This window comes from Oncorhynchus keta, chromosome 5 (genome assembly GCF_023373465.1).
Source record: "Oncorhynchus keta strain PuntledgeMale-10-30-2019 chromosome 5, Oket_V2, whole genome shotgun sequence".
In the NCBI taxonomy this organism is placed as follows: domain Eukaryota; kingdom Metazoa; phylum Chordata; class Actinopteri; order Salmoniformes; family Salmonidae; genus Oncorhynchus; species Oncorhynchus keta.
This window is the reverse complement of record NC_068425.1, coordinates 19,293,498-19,314,380: the sequence shown is the minus strand read 5'-3', so window position 1 is coordinate 19,314,380 and position 20,883 is coordinate 19,293,498. Positions and strand designations below refer to the sequence as shown.

At 43.8% G+C, this 20,883-nt stretch overlaps 1 protein-coding gene across 2 annotated transcripts in view; it reads right to left on the bottom strand.

The window, feature by feature from the left end:
- The window catches only part of LOC118384186 (microtubule-associated serine/threonine-protein kinase 1-like), a 59,471-nt gene that overhangs the window by 29,926 nt on the left and 8,662 nt on the right, over positions 1-20,883 (bottom strand). The window contains exon 2 of one of the 2 annotated variants that reach the window (XM_052518960.1): positions 20,608-20,636. In XM_052518960.1, coding sequence (XP_052374920.1) covers positions 20,608-20,636 — 29 coding nt within the window. Of the gene's footprint in view, positions 1-18,565; positions 18,715-20,607; positions 20,637-20,883 lie in introns of those variants that run through there. The other variant, XM_052518961.1, reaches the window with a different exon arrangement.

Here is a 20,883-nt window from a genome sequence, read left to right as displayed (position 1 = left end):
TGCCCCGGTCAACTGTAAGTGCTGTTATTGTGAAGTGGAAACGTCTAGGAGCAACAACGGCTCAGCCGCGAAGTGGTAGGCCATACAAGTGCATAGAATGGGACCGCTGAGTGGTGAAGAGTGTAGTGCGTAAAAATGATTTGTCCTTGGTTGCTACACTCACTAATGAGTTCCAAACTGCCTCTGGAAGCAACGTTAGCACAAGAACTGTTCATTGGGAGCTTTATGAAATGGGTTTCCATGGCCGAGCAGCTACCACATGTCTAAGATCACCATGTGCAGAGTGGTGTAAAGCTCGCCGCCATTGGACTCTGGAGCAGTGGAAACGCATTCTCTGTAGTGATGAATCACACTTCACCATCTGGCAGTCTGACAGACATCTCTGGGTTTAGGGGATGCCATGAGAATGCTATCTGCCCCAAAGTGCCAATTTTAAAATGTGGTGGAGGAGGCTGTTTTTCATGGTGAAGGGAAATCTTAACATTACAGCATACAATGACATTTTAAATGTACAGTTTTTTTTAACCAGGCAAGTCAGTTATTAAGAACAAATTCGTATTTACAATGACGGCCTACCGTGGAACAGTGGGTTAACTGCCTTGTTCAGGGGTAGAACGACAGACTGTCAGCTCGGGGATTTGATCCAGCAACCTTTCGGTTACTGTCCCAACGCTCTAACCACTAGGCTACCTGCCGCCCTGATTGATGATTTTGTGTTTCCAAGTTTGTGGCAACAGTTTGTCGAAGACCCTTTCCTGTTTCAGCATGACAATGCTCCTGTGCACAAAGCGAGGTCTATACAGAAATAGTTTGTTGAGATCGGTGTGGAAGAACATGATTGAACTGCACACTTATAATTTAGGACCAGTCCCCTATGGCCCCGGGGCCCAGGCCTATTCTCTGGTTGCTCATTCAGGGTCACAGGCAGACAGGACAGTGGGGAGATGTGGCTGTTTGTTTCAGCCCCAGTGACTAAGGCTAGACTGAACCGGCTGACTCCACACAACCTCCCAGCTGACAGGCTGCTCACTGCCTGGGGCTTCTCACTGAAGAGGACAGAGGGAGATTGAGAGGAGATAATAAATTAGGAGGGATGGAAAGGAAGGGAGAGATGGAGAAAGAAATATAGGTGGGGAGAAGACATGGAAAAGAACAAGGGCAAGAGAAGAAAGGGATGGGTAAAGAAAATAAAATCATGTGGAAGAGAAAAAAGGAGGGAGGAAAGAGAGAGAGAGGCAAAGAGTAATGAGGTAGGGAAAGGGAGGATGTTCTCCCAGTGGTGCTCGTCATCCTTGCAGGTGTAACCAGTGTGAAATGGCTAGCTAGTTAGCGGTGCCCGCTAGTAGCGTTTCAATCGGTGACGTCACTCACTCTGAGACCTTGAAGTAGTTGTTTACCTGGTTGTTAATGTGTTAAGAGGGTCCCTGGCTCAAGTCCAGGTTGGGACGAGGAGAGGGACGGCAGCAACACTGTTACACAGGTGTAAGGTAAACATGACCCAGTTCTTTCAAAGTGCTGTACACACACACACACACACACACACACACACACACACACACACACACACACACACACACACACACACACACACACACACACACACACACACACACACACACACACACACACACACACACACACACACTATAATGGAAACACATGGAAACATAGCAAACACACATTCACAAAAAAACACAGGCCCTTCTGCTTGAACAAAATGCATGACAAATAGGAGCCCTCGTCACCTTATTTATGCTTATCCTCTGCAGAGGGAACAGACCTCATTAAAACCTCTTATGGCTGCGATCCCCGTACAGGGATCAACATCAGGGGACATTTCAGAGTGACAACTAAAAATACAACGTCGTAACATTAAATATTCTTGAAAACGCAAGTGTCTTACACCCTTCAAAAGATTAGGATCTTGGTATTCAAACTACTTTTTCCCGATTTAAAATAGCTATTACAGAGAAGAGTGATCAACAACAAAAAACATTTTCCGCCATGACAATTTTTACACATTCACATCTGAAGGTAAAATTATGACTTACATTCTGATATCTTGTTCTTAATTCTCTTCCTGAGGGTCCCAGTGATCAAATGAAGTGCCGTTTTCTTTGATAAAATCCCTTTTTATAGCCTAAATCGAAATATTTTGTAAACCGTTTGTGCCGCGAATTCCATCTCTATCAACTTTTTACAGAGCATTCGACGTAATTACACACAGTAAACAATCATTTATCTAGTCATGGTTGGTTTCAGTGCAATCCTCTGGATGTTTGCAACACAGCCAAACGTGATTGCTTTTTTTTTTGCAGGGAGTATTGACCGAAGTTAACTGATTTGAAGACAACGAGCAATGACTTCATTGCGCACCAGTAATTTTAGCGAAGCTTTGTTGATTGACTGTATTTCTGCCCAATGACCACTGATCTTCTTGAAATCTAGCTGGGTAGATAGCCAATGAGCTAAGGTAAACGCCAGTATGTGATGGTTATGGGTTGGACCACCATTCCCTGTTTGTAAACGCACGCGTAACGAACTCCATTCTCGCCTTGACCATCAGAGTAGTTGCAGTGACGCTTGCTACCCACAGCAGTATTTTGGAAAGTAGTATTTTGGAAAGTGTTTTTTGAACGATTTCATTGAAGACATCATGGCGAATAAATCAGGAAAAGCTAAGTCCAAGTATACAGATTTGCACCAGATTATGGAAGAGATTGATCGGGAAAGTGAGACTGATTTTTTGTTTGAGGAATCTTTGAGTGTTATGATTCAAACAGGAGCTGAGGAGCTGTTTCTGCAAGGACAGGACGTACTTCTGGACGGGTAAGTGCTAATGCCATTTTATGAAATATAAATATATATATATTTTTGCCAAAATATATATACAGTATATACGTATTTTTTTTGTGCAATTTGCAATGAAATGTGTAATGAAATGTGTAAAGTACACATTGGCTATAGTGTGTGTGTATGTATGTGTACGGCCCATAACCTGTGTGTGTGTGTGTGTGTGTGTGTGTGTGTGTGTGTTGTTTGTTGGTTTGTTTGGGTGTGTATGTATATATGTATGTGTGTTTATATATATATAAACACACATACATATATATATATATTATATATATATATTCCATGTCAGATATATATATTTTAAATGTGTTATTCAAATGGAATGGAGTAGGACAGCAAACACACACATGGCCACTGCGCCTGCTACTCCTCTCCATTTCCATATGAAATAGCCATTGGGTGCTGTTCGGGGGAGGGCAGGCCCACAACAATGGCCAGAGTTGAATGGAACAGCACTTCACCTTAGTGAATGTTCCCTCTGCTCTATACAATACATATCTGTTTATTTTATGTAATGATAAAAGGCTCATACAATATAAATCTTTTTTTAATGTTTTCTTTCACAGTGATAGCGACTCCGACTGGGAGCCCCCGGTGCCAAGCTGCCTTCTCTACCTCTGCCCCCTCTACTCCTGCCTCCAGTGGTGTTCATATGCCACAATTCATTACTGCAGGCATGACTGTGCCTCAGGGCCAAAAGGGCACAGCATGGAGGCGTCGTTGTGTTCTGTGTCACATGACCTGCACCACTTGTTCAGTTTGCCTCTGCTGTACATCAGAAAGTGACTGCTATGGGACAAGGCACAGGCAGCAAAATATTGTGTAGAGGACTTCCAAAGGGTCTACTGTTAAAAAAAAAAAATTTTGAATCTAATATTTTTTAAAACATTTTTATATATTTTTTTTGTGTGTTAGAGAATTACTTTTTGATATGTTGTACAGTATATAGTCATTTGCACTGTTGTATATAGTTATAGGTTATTTCACCAATTCGGCCACTCGGGTACATTTGGGTGACTTGTGTGGGACACCTGGGTTACTTCATGCTAAAGGTCATGTAGCTCACCCATTCCTGAGGTTATCAGTCGGAAACTTTACACACCTACAGTTGCCATCTTGTGTTATCCATCAAAATTATCTCCAACATCCTATCTGACTGTGTGGCTATTCTAGTACATGTGAAAGATGATGCTACAACAATAAAAAACAGAAAACGTATGCTCTTTCTTTCTCTTTTCTTCCACCAGATCTACTGTGTTATATTCTCCTACATTCAATTAACATTTCCACAAACTTCAGAATGTTTCCATTCAAATGATACCAAGAATATGCACATCCTTGCCTCTGGGGCTGAGCTACAGGCAGTTAGATTAGGGTATGTCTTCAGGCAGAAATTGAGAACAAGGGATGCAGCCATACCAAACCATGTCTCCCTCCATGCTAACAAACAGGCAGGTGCAATATTGTATTTATATGGATGAGATGACAAATTTGAAATTGACTATATTCTGAAGGACAAAAAGAATGCAAGAAAGTGTAATAGAGAAAGAAAGAGAGACACACAGAGCTGCGATGGAGGGAGGAAAAGAGAGAGAGAGAGAGAGAGAGAGAAAGAAAGAGAGAAGCTGAGGTTGAGTTGAGATACAGCAGGTGTTTACATCTGGCACTGGAGAGATGGATAGAGGAGGGGGGAAAGAGATGGGTGGAGAAGAGCTGAGACTGGTAGAGAAAAGGAGGGGAAAGATGGATAGAGGGTAGCGTGAGCGATGGGTGGAGAAGGAGAGATATTAGTTGAGGAAAGGAGGGAAGAGAGATTTAGGTAGAATAGGAGACTACTGGGTACAGGAGAGGTGGGAAGGAGGTAGAGGAGAGAGTTAATGGAGAGGAGAGAGCACTGAGCGGTGGGCTCAGATCACATGTTGGCTTGTTGCTACGCAATGTGCATCAGGAGAGACACAGATAAGAGTTGAGAGAGGGTGACCAGTGAGACGAGGAGAGGAGACAGAGGAGAGAGACACCCGACTCCGTAGTTATTCAATTTCACAGACCATGTGAGATGAAAATAAAATGACAAAGGAGAAGCAATAATGTGAAAGAGAGAAAGAACAAAATATAGTGAATGTATGATGTGGGTGCATCAAGATGTTTTTTTTAAATGGTGTAAACAATTTCTACAATAGTACCAAAGATTTTTGTAACTCACCCAAGATAGACCACAGTCTGTTGTTTCCATTGTAAGCAAATTAAGCATAGTGGGCAGAACAAGCATGGAGGTGGGCAGAGCCAAGCACGAGCTAGCGAAATCCTATTGGCGTGGCCGTGCACGTATTAGCATATTCCCGTTAGGGAACACCTACTCTGCGAAGTGTGTGTGTGCAATAACTAAATTCACCCCTGCACCCCTTCTAAGGGACTGTACGTTTTTTATAATGAGGGATACCTGAAGAAAATCAGACCACTCTGAAATGAAAATGGATGGCCCTCCCTTCAGTAAAATATATTTTTACCCGACCCTACCCGAAGTTTTGAATATAATCAAGTGACCCTCCCCTAGACCCAAAATAATAGTGGATAGAAGAGGACATGCCTACCATTTACCCGCACTCCTAGCATAGACCAGAGCCTTTAGATATGCAGTTTTAGAAACTGTCCTTCATTTTGTAAGCATTAGCCTACATGGCAAAGTAGCCAGAAGGTTGTTGATTCACATTACACCGCGGACAAGGGTAGCTGTGAAAAGATCTCCATTATAATTAAAACACTGCATGAATGTATCATCTTATTTGTGGTCTGAGAAAAAAAATGCCTTTTATAAAAGCATTTCATGCAATTCTACATTATTTTACATGACTGGAAACAAGCAGAATCTTTTAATAGCACAACAGCGCATGACAAGTAATGAGCGCATGCTGCAGCACCTGAGAGGTTGTGATTTCTAAACAGGCTAATGTTTAAAAAAGAGGATGGTCTAAGTTTGGAACAGTGCTGAAGTTGTCTATCAACTGTAAAAATTGAGCAACAACAGAACCAGTTACAACTGATGTTTCTAAAAGTAAATTCAAAGGCTCTGTAGAATGACTGTATATCCTAATAAGGCATTTTTCATTTCATTATTATTTCAATCTAAATCAAATTTAAAAAATTAACTGCAGAGGAGTATTTCTGCCTGTAATAATCCCCTTTTGTGGGAAAAAACTCATTCTGATTGGCTGGGCCTGTCTCCCCCATGGCTGCGCCCCTGTCCAGTCACGTGAAATCCACAGTGGTGTAAAGTACTTAAGTAAAATATACTTGCTATACTATACCTGGCTATCAGCGGAGCCTTGTCTGGCAGCGAAACAGTTAAATATTTTTTAAAAATGGGGGGGGGGTATCTATACTTTACTTTACTATTTATATTTTTGACAACTTTCACTTTTACTTCACAACATTCCTAAAGAAAGTAATGTACTTTTTATTCCATACATTTTCCCTGAAACCCAAAAGTAGTCGTTTTGGATTCTTAGCAGGACAGGGAAAAGGTCCATTCATGCACTTATTAAGAGAACATCCCTGGTCATCCCTAGTCCCTCTGATCTGGTTGACTCACTAAACACACATGCTTTGTTTGTAAATTATGTCCTAGAGTTGGTGTGTGCCCCTGGCTATCCGTAAAATAAAATAAAAAACAAGAAAATGGTGCTGTCTGGTTTGCTTAATATAAGGAATTTAAAATGATTTATACTTTTACTTTTGATACTTAAGTATATTTTAGCAATTACATTTCCTTTTGATACCTAAGTAAATTTAAAACCAAATACTTTTATACTTTTATTCAACTAGTATTTGACTGACTTTCACTTTTATTTGAGTCATTTGTTATTAAGGTATCTTTACTTTGACTCAAGTATGACAATTGGGTACTTTTTCCACCACTGGTATGTTGTTTAATAGCTTGTTGAAATGTTGATCGTCAATTAGTGACAGAATCACACATTACTTCCTAAGAAAAGTACATGTTTTGTCTCCTCGGCTATAGAATGTTGTAGTGCAGCCTCTGAATGGCATAGAAACAAATCAAAGATATCCCTTCATCATCGGAGTCACGTCTTTCCCCTGCATTTTACAGCTTGGTTCAAGCATAAAGCTCTGCGGACTTGCTTCAACAAATGTGGTTTCTACTGGTAATTTAGACGTACAAACTATGACATAAGGGGACGATGAGCGGATAAGAGGCCATCCGTAATTTCGGTAATATTAATTACAGAGAAAGGATTTTATAGAATAGCATGTCATATCACTTACTCCGGCATAGCCAAAGACACGACAATTCCCAATCAGAGACAACGATAGACAGCTGTCCCTGATTGAGAACCGTACCCAGCCAAAACATAGAAACAGAACACATAGAAATAAAGAAACTAGAATGCCCACCCTAGTCACACCCTGGCCTAACCAAAATAGAGAATAAAAGCCTCTCTATGGCCAGGGTGTGACAAGAAGTGAATTGACAGCATGACCAATGTATTCAACCTTTTCTGGCCCATCGTGTTAAATGTTTATCCTTATAAGCTTGGAAAAGAGGCGCTTAAACCGAAACCACACACTGTCACGCCGTGACCTTAGAGAGCCGTTTTATTTCTCTATTTGGTGAGGTCAGGGTGTGATTTGGGGTGGGCATTCTATGTTGTCTATTTCTTTGTTTTTGGCCGAGTATGGTTCCCAACCAGTCTATCATTGTCTCTGATTGGGAATCATACTTAGGCAGCCCTTTCCCACTTTCTGTTGTGGGATCTTGTTTTTGTTAGTTGCTGGTTTAGCGCTACAATACTTTACGTGTCATTTATTCTTTATTCCTTCTTTATTTAATAAATTCAAAATGTACACCTACCACGCAGCACCTTGGTCTCAATCCGACGATAGCCGTAACACACACCCACTCCACTGAATTTATTCATCAAAACCCAGACCTTTCTGTGCCACTGTAAGCACTGAGCTAATCATTTTTGTCAGTGAAAATAATAAACATATATCTGGAACATCCCCGAATCTATTGCAATAGGTTTGGTTATTTTTTTATTGAACAAGGCAAGTCAGTTAAGAACAATAATCTTTACTCTTATTTACAATGACGGCCAACCCCAGCCAAACCCTCCCTAACCCGGATGTTGCTGGGTCAATTGTGCACCGCCCTATGGGACTCCCAATCACGCCCAATTGTGATACAGCCCAGGATCGAACCCGGGTCTGTAGTGACGCCTCTAGCCTTAGATTACAAATTACATGACCCTCCTCTGGACAAAATAGAAAAATACTAAACCCTCTCCCTAACTCTCCCTAACTGAAATTGTAAAAGCATGACCCTCCCCCATTTTCCGCCAGGTAACAATTGTGTACATTTCGACCACTCCCTAAACAATTCCATTTTTTATAAACTTTGGCAAAGGGTAAAGTCTACAAAACTTAGTCCAGATTTCATCTATGAGAAAATGTGCATAATGTCAGCCAAAACCCATCTTGTTACATCTTCTCCCACTGCCGGCCAGAAGGCTTCCTCTCATCACCATATTTGGTGGTGAGTGGAAATTCCAACCGTATGCTTCAGATTTATACATCTGGTGAAACATCTGTTATATCTGTGATAGTACTGTATAGGCTACACTATGTGACCACAATCGATGACATACCAATCAAAGAAAACCAGGGTAGAGAGAAGAATATTTTATTGAAAAAGAGAGTGCCTTGTCTTGTCCTCTATCCTGACACTCAACAGCTATACCCATCTAGAGCCATCAAGAATATTCTCAGTCAATCCAAAATCACACATCCCTTCCATCTCCCTGGGACAAAGTCGCCAGCATCAGCTCATCACAGCAACCCAATCTGGAGAGACACCCGAGGAGAGGCGATGCCATCCCAGCCTGGAAAACTGTCTACACGACTACTGAAATACTGCTACTGAAATTGATATACGGAGCTGAGAGTTCCTAAAAACACACAAAGATAAAGGTGCGAAAATGGACAGTATATTTTATATATGAGGGGACCTTTGTCCCAGCCTACTTACTATACACTTTATATACAGATGATGGATGTGGCATTTATTATCCCTGAGAGTTTAAACACTGACGGATGTTGAAATGGACATGCCAGCCCTCAAGCAGAGCTCTGGCTAACACAGCCTTGTCACATCTCCACTGGACCACATAAGGATGCTGCGTGTTAAATGTCAAATTGTGTGGCCTAATTTCATTACCGCCACCAGAGAAGTCAAACAGAGCCTAGTCACCTTCTACTGACCCTCTTACAGCTGAGACACAAGTTGAGACACAAGTTCCAGATCCTCATACAAGATGCCCTGGGGCATAGATCTAGGATCAGCTCACCTTCCCCAGATCCTCATACAAGATGCCCTGGGGCATAGATCTAGGATCAGCTCACCTTCCCCAGATCCTCATACAAGATGCCCTGGGGCATAGATCTAGGATCAGCTCACCTTCCCCAGATCCTCATACAAGATGCCCTGGGGCATAGATCTAGGATCAGCTCACCTTCCCCAGATCCTCATACAAGATGCCCTGGGGCATAGATCTAGGATCAGCTCACCTTCCACAGATCCTCATACAAGATGCCCTGGGGCATAGATCTAGGATCAGCTCACCTTCCACAGATCCTCATACAAGATGCCCTGGGGCATAGATCTAGGATCAGCTCACCTTCCCCAGATCCTCATACAAGATGCCCTGGGGCATAGATCTAGGATCAGCTCACCTTCCCCAGATCCTTATACAAGATGCCCTGGGGCATAGATCTAGGATCAGCTCACCTTCCCCAGATCCTCATACAAGATGCCCTGGGGCATAGATCTAGGATCAGCTCACCTTCCCCAGATCCTTATAACTGTTCAAAACAAAAACAAACGTTTTAAGTAAGAAGTAGGCATTGGTCTGAAGCCGAAAAAGAAAGGATATTCATGGACACTACAATTCCTACTCCACCCATGCTCTACCAAGGCTTTTCAGCACACAGCTTTGACCTAATACAATAGCTACATTGGTCTATTGTACTTCAAACAATGTGTATGCAGGTTGCTTAGAATTTAAACCTTATCAAACACCCACAGTAACTCAATATTAGGAAGTTTTTGTTTATATATATTTGTTATTTATGTATCCTTTATTTAACTAGGCAAGTCAGTTAAGACCAAACTCTTATTTACAATTACGGCCTACACCAGCCAAACCCGGACGACACTGGGTTAACTGTGCATCACCCTATGGGACTCCCAATCACAGCTGGTTGAGATACAGCCTGGATTCAAACCAGGGTGTCTGTAGTGATGCCTCCAGCACTGAGATGCAGTGCCTTAGACCGCTGCACCAATCTGGAGCCCATTCTAAACTTTGGTGTCCTTAATGTGTCCATTTGTACACTCAGTGTATGCAGACATAATAGTTTTTGCACCATCACACAGCAATATAAGTAAAGTAAAAATACACAGTAATGACAAATGGCAACAGAAATAATGTAGTTATTAGTATTCATTTAATATTAACAGCTGATTTTCCAGAGGGAAGTGAAAAACCCATTTAATCCAATATGGAGTAAACTGGAAAAATAACCCTGATCTCATTTAACAAGACAATCTATCATGCTACTGGAAAATATACAAATAATCAACATATAGCCTACCAATGAACTATTCACATACAGTCTTGACTGTCACATTAGGTGGCTCGGAGAGCAAGGCACAAAGTGCAAGAAGTGACACAAACTGCTCTGTGTTCTGCGCCAGCTCCCCCTGACATCCTTCGTCTCCCCCTGACATCCTACATCTCCCCCTGACATCCTACGTCTCCCCTGACATCCTACATCTCCCCCTGACATCCTACGTCTCCCCCTGACATCCTACTTCTCCCCTTGACATCCTATTTCTCCCCCTGACATCCTACTTCTCCCCCTGACATCCTACGTCTCCCCCTGACATCCTACTTCTCCCCCTGACATCCTACGTCTCCCCCTGACATCCTACTTCTCCCCCTGACATCCTACGTCTCCCCCTGACATCCTACTTCTCCCCTTGACATCCTACTTCTCCCCCTGACATCCTACGTCTCCCCCTGACATCCTACATCTCCCCCTGACATCCTACGTCTCCCCCTGACATCCTACTTCTCCCCCTGACATCCTACGTCTCCCCCTGACATCCTACTTCTCCCCTTGACATCCTACTTCTCCCCCTGACATCCTACGTCTCCCCCTGACATCCTTCGTCTCCCCCTGACATCCTACATCTCCCCTGACATCCTACGTCTCCCCTGACATCCTACATCTCCCCTGACATCCTACGTCTCCCCTGACATCCTACTTCTCCCCCTGACATCCTACGTCTCCCCCTGACATCCTACTTCTCCCCCTGACATCCTACGTCTCCCCTGACATCCTACTTCTCCCCCTGACATCCTACGTCTCCCCTGACATCCTACTTCTCCCCTGACATCCTACGTCTCCCCTGACATCCTACTTCTCCCCTGACATCCTACGTCTCCCCTGACATCCTACGTCTCCCCTGACATCCTACTTCTCCCCCTGACATCCTACGTCTCCCCCTGACATCCTACTTCTCCCCCTGACATCCTACGTCTCCCCCTGACATCCTACTTCTCCCCCTGACATCCTACTTCTCCCCTTGACATCCTACGTCTCCCCTGACATCCTACTTCTCCCCCTGACATCCTACTTCTCCCCCTGACATCCTACGTCTCCCCCTGACATCCTACTTCTCCCCCTGACATCCTACGTCTCCCCCTGACATCCTACGTCTCCCCCTGACATCCTACTTCTCCCCCTGACATCCTACGTCTCCCCCTGACATCCTACTTCTCCCCCTGACATCCTACGTCTCCCCCTGACATCCTACGTCTCCCCTGACATCCTACTTCTCCCCCTGACATCCTACGTCTCCCCCTGACATCCTACTTCTCCCCCTGACATCCTACGTCTCCCCCTGACATCCTACTTCTCCCCCTGACATCCTACGTCTCCCCCTGACATCCTACTTCTCCCCCTGACATCCTACGTCTCCCCCTGACATCCTACTTCTCCCCCTGACATCCTACTTCTCCCCCTGACATCCTACTTCTCCCCTTGACATCCTATTTCTCCCCCTGACATCCTACTTCTGGTCATCCAAATGTTTCCCGAGACAATGGTGGTCTTCTCTGATATCGCGCAGTGGAGGAGCTGGATGTTCCAGTGGGGCCAGAGGATAAACAAGTGCATAGAGAGGGCCCGGCAGTCTATCAATCATCTGGTGTATGCATTTCAGGGAACACAATCCGCCACCCTGATAAGCAGTGTGTCCCTGGGATGTCCCGTAGGGATGGAGTGCATTTGATGGATGAGGGCAACAACGTATTCCTTGAGAGTTTAGAGTTGGTCTCTCCAGTCTCTCCAGCGTGGCAGTTTCCCAAGGTTTGGTGTTGACAATGAACTTTACTTAGCGAGCTAGCTGTGCTATGTGGGAGATATTGTCAACATTGAGTTGTGCCGGTTCATGATCAGTCCATACAGCTAATGTTAAAGCCTTGTTAGCTTGTAGCTAGCTAGTTAGCTAACATTACTGACTAACATTAGTTGGCTAGCTAACTGGCAATAGCACCCAAGGACTTTCGCTATCTTATTTGTGCTTATTTGTTTGTGCTCTGATTACATGCAAGTTTCAAGGTCAACAGTTTACACAGATGACTTCAGCCATGTGAAAAACCTTCCATAGCAAAATATAGCAAGCTTTTTTTGCTTGTAGCTTGCCTCTCATCCGACTGGTGAAAGCTAGCTACTAGCGCTGTTGCTGAGCAATCCGAGTGCTTTGGTCTGGTTTTAGAACTCTTGAAATTCGGCTTAAAAGATGCCCAGCTAGGAATGCGAAATCTGCCCAGAAGCGGCCCTTTTCCGGGAGGCCATAACTGATTGAATCAGCTCGGAATCGGGTGTCGGACTCGGCCGGAAATCAAAATGAATGATTGACCAGAATCGTCACGATGTTTCCATCTACCGGAATTCAGACGACTTTCCCTGCATTTTACCAGAATCCCTCCAGAAGCGGCTCGATGCAATTGTAAATAAATTTATAAAAATGACCTGATTTAGTCATTTTATACATACAAATTATACCCATCCACAATTGTTTTAAATAATTGAATTGATTTATTACCCCCTTTTCATCATATCCAATTGTCTTGTCCCATCGCTGCAACTCCCAAACGACCTCAAGAGCGGCGAAGGTCGAGAGCCGTGCGTCCTCCAAAACACAACCCAGCCAAGTCTCGCTGCTTCTTGACACAATGCATGCTTAACCCGGAAACTAGCCGCACCAATGTGTGAGAGGAAACACAATACACCTGGTGACCGTGTATGCGCCTGGCCTGCCACAGTAGTCGCTACAGCGCGATGGGACAAGGACATCTCGGCCATCCAAACCCTCCCCTAACCCGGACGACGCTAGGCCAATTGTGTGTCGCCTCATGGGTCTCCCGGTCACGGCCGGCATGGGTATTGAACCAGCATCTGTAGCAATGCAATTTGCACTACGATGCAGTGTCTTAGACCTCTGCACCATTCAGGAGCCCCCATCCACAAAGGTTTTAATTGTCTTGCACAAAGTATCAAAATTATAAAATACTACTTAAAGAATTTAAATGTTAATTTAAAAAATTTATCACAGAAACAATGAGAAAATATGGAGAAATAAATAAATAAATAAATGTTAATTATATAAAGCAGCCTGTGTAATCATCTGCCAGAGAGTAGCCTCAATCGGCCCGAGCCCCAAGTAATATATTTGGGCCAAATTGTCCCGAACTCAATCCCCACAACCTAGCCATAAGTAATACTGCCGAAGGCGGCCCAGACTCGGGCCACATGACGTCGGCCAAGTCTAACTCTCAGTCGAGTGCCCGACTCTCAGCCGGAATCAGCCCAGATCCACTGTGCTAGCTGGGTGTTAGCGTTGTCAGAAATGTAACAAAAGAGTAGCACATCATCGGTTCTTAATGGACAGAAACGAGCACATGAGATTGATAAATTATACATTTAATCAAAACTGTTGCCCCTACAAACATATTCAGTCCAAAAGCAAGTCTAATAATCACTTTATGGACTCTGTAGTCTTGGTCTTATCTGACTCCTAGATATTGAGCTAGGTCGGGACAAGACATTTTATTGTTTTCCTAATTCTAACAACCCAGATGGGTCATGACCAGAGGCGTGGTGTGTGTTGTGTACCTGAATTTAACATTGAGCTTCAACCAATGCCATACTACTGTGGGGGCGATAGCCAGTTAAGGGAATCCCAACTGACCGTAGATCAGTGTCTAGGGCAGTGATATTCAAACTATTCTTTCGCCCCCCCCAACAAAAAAAGAAACCAATAAATACATTTACTCAATAAAATAACAATTTTCAAATGATCTTTCTCAAAAACGTTTGTATAATTGTCCCATACAATAATCTTCACTCTTAATTATTATTATTATTTTATTACAACCCCAACATTGAATACCACTGGTCTCGGCTCTTACTTCAAAGCTAGAACAGCTTTTGACGTTGCAGTCTCAGAGACAAAACATGAGCTTCTTGTTATTGTCTTTGATTAACAAAGATCCCTTATTTTGTCTAGAAACATAGAGGCTGACAGAGAAACAGGACAGTGTCAAGAGTGGCATTCTTCAGATTCAGTATTGGGGGTAGACCTTTCCTGGAACTGAAGTCAGGCTCCGACGGGACTAAAGAAGATCAAAGAGAATAAAAGCCCCATTACTCCACAGAATGAATTTTTACTCTAAGAGAGGAGTAATTCTACCACTTCCACCAAAGCTACTGCTATTGAGCCAAACATCCCCTGAGAGACAGGAGACCACTCAGAAGGACGGATTCTTTGGTCTGGCCCAGGTATCTCGACACCCCACTTACCTCCTTCGATGTGTGATATGTGTGGTATTGGTTGAAGGTAGATTCAGCTAAATCACATTGCCACGAGCAGCACCGAAGATATATTGAGATAAATAAGATGCCAGACTTCACTCTCACAGTCACACACAGTATGAGCACGGGTTCGCTTCACACTGTGAACAACATGGCAGCCAGGGCACCAAAACAGTGGAGAAGCCTTGTGGTTCAATGCTCTTAGTTGTTGCGAAAATTGACCCACTACGCTCTTTACTTTCTGCATCTACGTCATATTACTGAGTCTACCTTTAAGTACTGTGTAATAGTGGGTCTGATGGCCTTGTTTGTTTGTAAGGGTTTAGGTGTGGCCATTAGAGAGGGAGCGGTGTGTGTGTGTGTGTGTGTGTGTGTGTGTGTGTGTGTGTGTGTGTGTGTGTGTGTGTTCTAGGGAGGGGTTGGGGATGGAGACGTGTTGTTTTCGCTCTGATCATTTTTGTGATGAGGTACACCTGAGCCCAGCACCTGAGGGACAACACTCAACACTCATTATCTCTCCTTTTATCACTTCTTCCCTCTTTATCTTCTTTACCTCTCACTCCGTTCTCATTTTCTCTACCCCTTTCTTTCTCCCTCACTCTCTCTCCTCACTTCCTCAAGCCACTTTGACTTGAGGATGTGACTTGAAGATAATGTAGTGTGATAATAATATAATAGTAATATATGCCATTTATCAGACGCTTTTATCCAAAGCGACTTACAGTCATGTGTGCATACATTCTACGTATGGGTGGTCCCGGGGATCGAACCCACTACCCTGGCGTTACAAGCGCCATGCTCTACCAACTGAGCTACAGGGACCACATGGCATGTCCATTCAAAACAAATAGGGAATGATGTTGATAACTTAGCTGCTAACTTAAAATGGTAACACAGGCCGATAGATCTATTACACTGCAGTGTAATGGGAATATAGACATGTGTTTGAAAATAATAATATAGTGGCACTATGAGATGATTGAACACACAAATTCATATGAAACTACTACCATCAGCACAAAAGAATTATTGTTAATCAACATGCTGACTAAGTCGTGTATTTTCTGTCTGGTGGGTGTTTGTGTGTGTTGGTGTGTGTGTTAAAACTGCACTAATAACAGGCCAGAGGCAGCCTAATCCCTGGCCAATCAGCAGGAGAGAATGAAGTCATTGTGAATCAGAGGGACTGGGGCACAGTAGGAGTACTTCTCTGAGATTAAAGCAAAATGATGTTGATCATGGCTAGAACTAACTGTTTTATAATATTCTGTGTCAGAGAGCTACAGTTGAAGTCTGAAGTTTACATACACCTTAGCCAAATAGATTTAAACTCAGTTTTTCTCAATTCCTGACATTTAATCCTAGTAAAAAATCCCTGCCTATGGTCAGTTAGGATCACCACTTTATTTTAAGAATGTGAAATGTCAGAATAATAGTAGAGAGAATGATTTATTTCATATTTTATTTTGAAACATCACATTCCCAGTGGGTAAGAAGTTTACATACACTCAATTAGTATTTGGTAGCATTGCCTTTAAATGGTTTAACTTGGGTAAAATGTTTCGGGTAGCCTTCCACAAGCTTCCCACAATAAGTTGGGTGAATTTTGGCCCATTCCTCCTGACAGAGCTGGTGTAAATGAGTCGGGTTTGTAGGCCTCCTTGCCCGCACACGCTTTTTCAGTTCTGCCCACAAATTTTCGATAGCATTGAGGTCAGGGCTTTGTGATGGCCACTCCAATACCTTGACTTTGTTGTCCTTATGTCATTTTGCCACAACTTTGGAAGTATGCTTGGGGTCATTGTCCACGTAGAAGACCCATTTACGACCAAGCTTTAAACTTCCTGACTGATGTCTTGAGATGTTGCTTCAATATATCCACGTCATTTTCCATCCCCATGACACCATCTATTTTGTGAAGTGCACCAGTCCCTCCTGCAGCAAAACACCCCACAACATGATGCTGCCACCCCCTGCTTCACAGTTGGGATGGTGTTCTTCGGCTTGCAAGCCACCCCCTTTTTCCTCCAAACATAACGATGGTCATTATGGCCAAACAGTTATATTTGTGTTTCATCAGACCATAGGAAATTTCTCCAAAAAGTATGATCTTTGTCTCCATGTGCAGTTGCAAACCGTAGTCTGGCTTTTTTATGGTGGTTTTGGTGCAGTGGCTTCTTCCTTGCTGGGCGGCCAATCAGGTTATGTCGATATAGGACTCGTTTTACTGTGGATATAGATACTTTTGTACCTGTTTCCTCCAGCATCTTCACAAGGTCCTTTGCTGTTGTTCTGGGATTGATTTGCACTTTTCGCGCCAAAGTACGTTCGTCTCTAAGAGACAGAATGCGTCTCCTTCCTGAGGGGTATGACGGCTGTGTGGTCCCATGGTGTTTATACTTATATTCTATTGTTTGTACAGATGAACGTGGTACCTTCAGGTGTTTGGAAATTGCTCCCAAGGATGAACCAGAATTGTGGAGGTCTACAATTTTTTTTCCTGAGTTCTTGGCTGATTTATTTTGATTTTCCCATGATGTCAAGCAAAGAGGCACCGAGTTTGAAGGTAGGCCTTGAAATACATCCACAGCCTATCAGAAGCTTCTAAATCCATGACATAATTTTCTGGAATTTACCAAGCTGTTTAAAGGCACAGTCAACTTAGTGTATGTAAACTTCTGACCCACTGGAATTGTGATAGTGAATTATAAGTGAAATAATCTGTCTGTAAACAATTGTTGGAAGAATGTATTGTGTCATGCACAAAGTAGATGTCCTAACCGACTTGGCAAAACTATAGTTTGTTAACAAGAAAATTGTGGAGTAGTTTATGTGTATGTAAACTTCCGACTTCAACTGTACGTATTCCCTTACAGTCATCGCTCAACAAAGAGTTTATCTCAGCATCACTGAGTCAACCTGATTCAAACAGAGCCATGGATATAATCAAACAGTCAACTTTCCTTTTTTGAGTCACTGATTAGTAAAAACTATATTCATAATATAATAATATTACAGTCCTATCTTAGCTGGTACATAGAGGATGTCCGTAGAACCCCTGACACAGCAATCTTTATAAACACTACTCTAAGCCACTCGACAGCCTCACTCAGCAGTACTGGGCAGAAATACAAAACCAGATGGACACTCTCTCAAATACACACACGGACACACACACACACACGCACGCACGCACACACACACACACACACACACACGCACACACACACACACACACACGCACACACACACACACACACACACACACACACACACACACACACACACACACACACACACACACACACACACACACACACACACACACACACACACACACACACACACACACACACACACACACACACACACACACACACACACACACACACACACACACACACACACACACACACACACACACACACACACACACACACACACACACACACACACACACACACACACACACACACACACACACACACACACACACACGGTGACCTTATAAGCACAAACACATCAGTCGCACTGTCAATGCTAACCACCTCCTAATGTACACTTAGCTGATACACAAACACAGAAAGGGAGAGAAACACAGATAGATGAGGTGATGGAGAGAGGGAGGGATAAGAGAAGGATAAAAACAAAAGGGAGGACAGGGAACAACATCACGTATTACAAAGACAGAATCCCCCACCCCTCAGGACACACTGACCTATTTAACAGTGCCCTTTGTTTTATATTGTACCTTTTGGTGCGTCGGAACATGTTGCTTGCGTAGGGAGGGTAGCTTAGCGTAATGCTAAGCAACGAGAGCAGTTGAGAAGTGAGAGTCAGGAAGCAGCAGGGTCCCTTGAAAATGTCATCGCAAACGCTCCCTCAACCTTTAGATGTGCACCGGTGTCTGAGTGATGTGGCGGTAGACAAACGACAGTAAAGGAGAGGGAGGGAGGGAGGGAGGGAGGGAGGGAGGGAGGGAGGGAGGGAGGGAGGGAGGGAGGGAGGGAGGGAGGGAGGGGGAGGCTGTCTTTGATTTTAAATAGGAACAAAAAAGCAGACAGGGAATTGTGGATTGTGTCTCAAGGGTAAAGGCCATGGCAAGGGAAGGGATGATGAATTCATTATCCCAGGGAGGAGGAGAATACTCTCAAAGAAGTCCAGAGCTTGTTAATTGAAGCTGATGCTAGAAGGTGGTAGAGGTGTGTGTGTTTATCTGCAATATGTGTGTATACAAGTGGACGTGTTGTGCATAACAAAAAACAGATATTTTAAATTAGATATGTGCACATCCATTCCATAATTCATCCAAGCAAATGTAAAACCACAAAAGTGCTGATAAATACATGCCTACTGAGAACAATAGAGGAGACACCACATCCAGTTGAATAGATCAAGGCAGTAGATGAATGTGAGGCCTACTCCAGTGAGCTCATCTATAATGGATGATATGGATGATACTGGTCTGAGGGGAGGGAGGCCTAGAATGGGAACCAGACTGAGACAGAATGAACCCAGATGGTACATCTCTGGAGGAGAGCATAGAGTTGATGACTAAATGGGGGACAAAATGAAAGCTGAATACCACTGTGAGGGAAAGATAGAGGAGATGACCAGTGGTCACTGAGGTCAGAGGTCAGCACAGTCCCCAGGTTCATTTCCTGGTTTATTTCCCAGGGGTATGGTGTGGGTGATATGGGCAGGGGGAAGAGACGGGTTACAAAGAAAGGCAGAGAGAGGGACTGGATGGAAGTAGGGACAGAGACTACACAGAGAGGCTGCTTGGGTCTGTGTTCTGTATGCTGTGATTATAAACACACACAAGCATGCACATACACACACACACACACACACACACACACACACACACACACACACACACACACACACACACACACACACACACACACACACACACACACACACACACACACACACACACACACACACACACACACACACACACACACAATGATATAATGATAAAAGCTTCATCTACCACATTATTAACTTATTATAACATTTAATTAACACAATAAATCATTTCAGCCATATCTTTGTCTTGCTGACACAGACAATAACACACTGGAGCTGTTTCCCTACCACACACAAGCTAGGGTGTGAGAAGGAGGGTGAGCGAGAGAGAGCGGGCGAGAGACAGAGCGAGAGACAGAGCGAGAGAGGCAGAATGAGAGACAGAGCGAGAGAGACAGAGCGAGAGAGGCAGAGCGAGAGACAGAGCGAGAGAGGCAGAGCGAGAGAGGCAGAGCGAGAGACAGAGCGAGAGACAGAGCGAGAGAGGCAGAGCGAGAGAGAGCGAGAGACAGAGCGAGAGAGGCAGAGCGAGAGACAGAGCGAGAGAGGCAGAACGAGAGAGAGTGAGAGACAGAGCGAGAGAGGCAGAGCGAGAGACAGAGCGAGAGAGGCAGAGCGAGAGACAGAGCGAGAGAGGCAGAACGAGAGACAGACAAAGAAAGAGGAGGAAGTGTTTCAGCACCATGGAAAGCAATCAGACACAGAGCGCTGTCTACCCAGACAGACAGCAGGATTGCCTCCTCCATTCATTCTAATTCCCCTCTAAGTACCTCTCAAGTATCCTCAAACCCACAATAGGGTGTTGAAATGCTAATCATGTCTTAACAGGGATTCAACAGGGATGAAATCTTCCAACCAGGACAGTAGAGCCCTCGGCTGATAAAAGAGTTGTTGTTTCAAAACACACACTTCCTCAGGCTCCGGGTGTGTTTCTTAGGGAGTGCCCAGTTGACCAGGAGGGAGGGATGATGTACTAACCTGCTGTTCTTGCGGGGCAGTGGCAGATCCTTCTGGAAGAAAGGCAGAAAAAGAGAGGACAACAGAGATCAGGTACTGGTAACATTAGAGGGATTCACAGGTTACGAGGTGGTTAGAAGCAGAGAAACAGACATCAACTAAACCACTGTATGTCACCTCACCACATTTGTACATAAGCTAAGCAATGGAATGTTTCGACTTGACACCTCCCTTCAGTCTCTTAGTCCACTTGGACCTCGCCTCTGCTATAAAGACTCACATATACAGGACATTAAT